At 43.7% G+C, this 4,849-nt stretch overlaps 1 protein-coding gene across 1 annotated transcript in view; it reads left to right on the top strand.

Moving 5' to 3' along the window:
- ANKRD29 (ankyrin repeat domain 29) overlaps window positions 1-4,849 on the top strand; it is a 68,185-nt gene that overhangs the window by 50,848 nt on the left and 12,488 nt on the right. Inside the window, exon 9 of the mRNA XM_017883981.1 lies at window positions 997-1,095. Coding sequence (XP_017739470.1) covers window positions 997-1,095 — 99 coding nt within the window. The remainder of the gene's footprint in view (window positions 1-996; window positions 1,096-4,849) is intronic.

The raw sequence follows: 4,849 nt of genomic DNA, 5'->3' as shown, positions 1-4,849 counted from the left end.
AAAAAAAAAAAAAAAAAAAAAAAAAAAAAAAAAAATTCTGACCCATGTTGCACACAGGTGAAGCTGATAGATTGGCTAAAATTTAGACAAGTACATTGTTACAAGAGTAGTGAATTATCATAGGTATTTAAAAGCAACCATAGAAAAATGCTTTGCTGGAATTTTTCTCTGGGTATGAGATTTTACTTTTTTACAAAATCAGAGTGGTTTCTATTATGAGTAATTAATTAGGAAACTAAGTTTGCATTTAGGTACTGTTTATAGACATATGTACCCTCTAGAACCATGTCCTATGGCTGCCCACTGTTATTAGTTTTGTTATAGTCTCCTCCCCTCCTCTCCCTGGTCCAGCTACATGCTGCATTTAGCTGGTTTCTTATTTTGATAAATATTTGCAATAAATGTCATAAAACATTAACAGCTCATCTGTGAGGCCCTTCTGTGCTCAAAAATGCTCCAACTCAAAGTTCTGGGGCATTGCCTCACCCCACATACTCTTCCTCTTAAGCCCTGTAGCTCCACAGTCACAGTCCTGCCCACCTGAGTGCTCAGAGTATCTGTAGCTGGGCTGACAGGTCAGCTCGTTGGCTAAACAGTTGTTCCTCTAGCCTTGCTGGAAGTGGCTCAGCAAAACTACAAAGACTGTATGTATTGTCCTTGAAGAACAAAAATGTTGGGCACGGCGTTGTTGTTTCTTTGGCAACAAGTTCCAAAGTGTGTAAAACAGACTGAGTGACCATGAAGTCATGTGCCCCCTCGGCCCGATTCCTTAGTTCACGTGTAACAGAACATTAGCAATATTTGTACTGACCATCAGTTGTGTATCCAAGGACACTATACTAGGGGCTGACGTGACTTTGAAAAGTACAAGGCAAGATAAGGAAGCTTAAGGGTATGAGGTTACAGTCTTATCACCCAGATGGTTTATGATGAAAGACATGCTGAATGCCAATGGCTGTGAGCTCACTCCTGACACACACTGTCATTTTCTCTTAGAACGGGACATCAGCGCTCCATGCAGCAGTGCTCAGCGGGAACATTAAAACAGTTGCGCTGCTCCTAGAAGCAGGGGCAGACCCATCCCTGAGAAACAAGGTACCCACTTAAGCAATCTTTTAACTCCATTGGACCCCTTGAAGTGTCCTCCTAGGCCAGGAAGGATAAACATCTCCCTGGCTCCAGTCACCATCTTCATTCTTTGCATAGTAAGGGCATTCAAGGTTGCTATTAGTAGGTGATTAGTGAGCAGTACAGTTGGACCCAGGAAATTCTACTATTAATAAAAACCCTGACTCATAGCAATGATTTTCTTTCTTTCTTTCTTTCTTTCTTTTTTTTTTAACAAACCCTTGTGTTGAGGGCTGACTTTCAATAGATCGCAGCGAGGGAGCTCTCTGCTGTGTCCGAAACCCTGACCCAGAAGCAGGTCATCTCCAAATGGTTTAGCGCCAGGCTCCCCATAGACGTGCATTGTGTGATGGGTGAGGGGCTAGCAATGGTTTTCTTTTTTTTTGAGACAGAGTCTCGCTCTGTCACCCAGGCTGGAGTACAGTGGCACGATCTCGCCTCACTGCAACCTCCGCCTCCCAGGTTCAAGCAATTCTCCTGCCTCAGCCTCCCGAGTAGCTGGGATTACAGGTGTGTGCCACCACGCCCAGCTAATTTTTGTATTTTAGTAGAGATGGGGTTTCACCATGTTGGCCAGGCTGGTCTTGAACTCCTGACCTCAAGTGATCCACCCGCCTCCACTTCCCAAAGTGCTGGGATTATACACGAGGCACTGCGCCTGGCCAGTGGTTTTCAGTTAACAGTGGTGCACCCTCCTGGTGGAGGTGAGGAAGAAAGGTAGAGCGGTTACTATAGGAGTAAGTATTGTTCTGTCATCCAAGATGTGCCCTAAAAATGCCAAAATTCTGGTAGTTTATCACCATTCCCATAAGTTCGATGTTCATATCTTGAGAATTGCTTGTGCTATATTTGGTTGCTTTTGTATTGTTAACAGGAGTACATGCCACTGATACAAAACAAACCCACTTTTTTCTAGTCCTAAATTGTTCATTTACAATTAGGCCAAACTTTGAAGTGGGAGGGTACACAATAAGAATTTTTTTAAATGATTGTCATTTTGCTTCCCCCTCTTCAACATCTGCTTAAGCTGGCACATGTATAGATTGCAGCAGAGGAGAGTAGCCTAGGAAAGGTCTTGAGAGAATGCATGGGCAAGGCGCAGAGGCTCACTCCCGTAAACCCAGCACTTTGGCAGGCTGAGGCAGGTGGATCGCTTGAGCCCAGGAGTTCAAGACCGTCCTGGGCAATATGGCGAAACCCTGTCTCCACAAAAAATACAAAAATTAGCCAGGTGTGGTGGTGTGTGCCTATAGTCCCAGCTATTGGAGAGGCTGAGGTGGGAGGATTACCTGAACCTAGCCAAGGAGGTCAAGGCTGCAGTGAGCCATGGTCACACCACTGCACTCCACCCTGACTGACAGAGTGGAGAGAAAATGCACTAAACTACAAACTTTATTTATTTATTTATTTATTTATTATTTAAATGTACATTTTTTTCTTTTTATAGAGATGTGTTTTTACTATGTTGCCCAGGCTGGTCTTGAACTCCTGGATTCAAGCAATCCTCCCACCTTGGCCTACCAAAGTGCTAGTATTATAGGCATGAACCACAACACCTGGCCTAAACTACAAACTGTTGTTTGTTTGTTTGTTGTTGTTTTGTTTTGAGTCTCGCTCTGTTGCCAGGCTGGAATCCAGTGGCAACCTCCCCCTCCAAGGTTCAAGCAGTCAGCCTCCCGAGTAGCTGGGACTCCAGGTGCGCACCATCACGCCCAGCTAATTTTTTTGTATTTTTCGTAGAGACAAGGTTTTGCCATGTTGACCAGGATGGTCTCCATCTCTTGACCTTGTGATCTGCCTGCCTTGGCCTCCCGAAGTGCTGGGATTACAGGCGTGAGCCATAACTACAAACTTTTGAAGGAGGAGGTGGTATTGGTGTTTACAAATAGAGGAGGATATGAAAAGCAACCTTCACTTTATACTTTATACTTAACATACTCTGAATTTTTCTAAGCATATATTACTGTGTTAAAATTTTTTTATAATAAAACAAAACATATAACGTTTCATGACATTTTGAAAAGAAACCTTAAAAAGTGCCAGTTAAACAACATGCCAAGGATCACTTTTTTCATCTGACTCAGCATGTAGAAGTATTACTTCCCCATTCCCATTGAATTGCTTGTCTGTAGCATTTCTGCTTATCTCTCCTTAGATACTTGGATTTGTTTTCCATTAGCTGGCCTGGCTGTGTGATAAGCCAGTTGAAATCACAATTGCCTTTCTTTAGATCTTATCTTTAGACCTTGTGCACAGACTTCCTAAAGAGACCAGTCTTTGTTGGTGAGCTATCCAGTACTGAATTAAGGCAAGGAGGAAACATAAGACCCGTTAGATAGAAACTGAAAAATGCAATTCCTTCTGTGTCTCCTAGAATAATGGAATAACTACCAACAATAATGATTATAAGTAATTTCAAGTGGGCAAAATGCTGGACTTTGGACCCTCCTGAATCCAAGCAAGTGTAACCGCCCAATGGGTTCACCTTGCCTGCTGCCTAGACAGAACCGATTTATCAAGACAGGAGACTTGCAATGGAGAATGAGTAATTCACGCAGAGCCAGCTGTGCGGGACAGAGGAGTTTTATTATTACTCAAATCAGTATCTGCGAGCATTCAGGGATTAGAGTTTTTAAAGATAATTTGGCGGGTAGGGGCTTGGGAAGTAGGGAGTGCTGATTGGTCAGACTGGAGAGGGAATCATAGGGGGTCAAAGTTAGGTTTTCTTAATGTTTTCTGTTTCTAGGTGTGATGGCAGAACTGATTGGGCCAGATTACTGGTCTGGGTGGTGTCAGCTGATCCATCAAGTGCAAGGTCTGCAAAATATCTCAAGCACTGACCTTAGGTCTCACCATAGTGACATCACCCCTGGGAGCAAATCAGGGAGGTTCAGACTCTTGGAGCCAGAAGTTGCATGACCCCTAAATTGTAAATTTTTTTTTTTTTTTTTTTTTTTTTTTGAGACGGAGTTTCTCTCTTGTTGCCCAAGCTGGAGTGCAATGGCGCGATCTCAGCTCACTGCAACCTCCGCCTCCCGGGTTCAAGGGACTCTCCTGCCTCAGCCTTCTGAGTAGCTGGGATTACAGGTGCGCGCCACTACGCCAGGCTAATTTTTTGTATTTTTAGTAGAAATGGGGTTTCACCAACTTTCACTTTGGGAAACGTTTCCCAAAAGTGATTATAGGCATGAGCCACTGTGCCTGGCCCTAAATTGTAATTTGTAATCTTGTAGCTAGTTTGTTAGTCCTACAAAGGCAGACTGGTCCCCAGGCACGAAGGGGGTCTTTTCGGGAAAGGGCTGTTATCAATTTTGTTTCAGAATCAAGCCATGAGCTGAATTCCTTCCCAAAGTTAGTCTGACCTATGCCCGGGAATGAACAAGCACAGCTTAAAGGTTAGAAGCAAGATGGAGTTGGTTAGGTCTGATTTCACTGTCATAATTTCCTCGGTTATAACTTTGCAAAGGCGGTTTCACAGGGAGGAAATATTAGTACCTGTATATAGAAACTGAAAAATGCAATTCCTTGTGCATCTCCTAGAATAATGGAATAATCACCAGCAATAATGGTTATAAGTATTTTCCAGTGGGCAAAATGCTAGACTTTGGACCCTCCCTTAAAAATGACTTGAGGCCGGGCGCGGTGGCTCAAGCCTGTAATCCCAGCACTTTGGGAGGCCGAGGCGGGCGGATCACGAGGTCAGGAGATCGAGACCATCCTG

Source organism: Rhinopithecus bieti, unplaced genomic scaffold (assembly GCF_001698545.2).
Source record: "Rhinopithecus bieti isolate Rb0 unplaced genomic scaffold, ASM169854v2 scaffold_13577, whole genome shotgun sequence".
NCBI classification, from domain to species: Eukaryota; Metazoa; Chordata; class Mammalia; order Primates; family Cercopithecidae; genus Rhinopithecus; species Rhinopithecus bieti.
The sequence above is the reverse complement of the archived record's forward strand: the minus strand, read 5'-3'. Positions and strand labels throughout refer to the sequence as shown.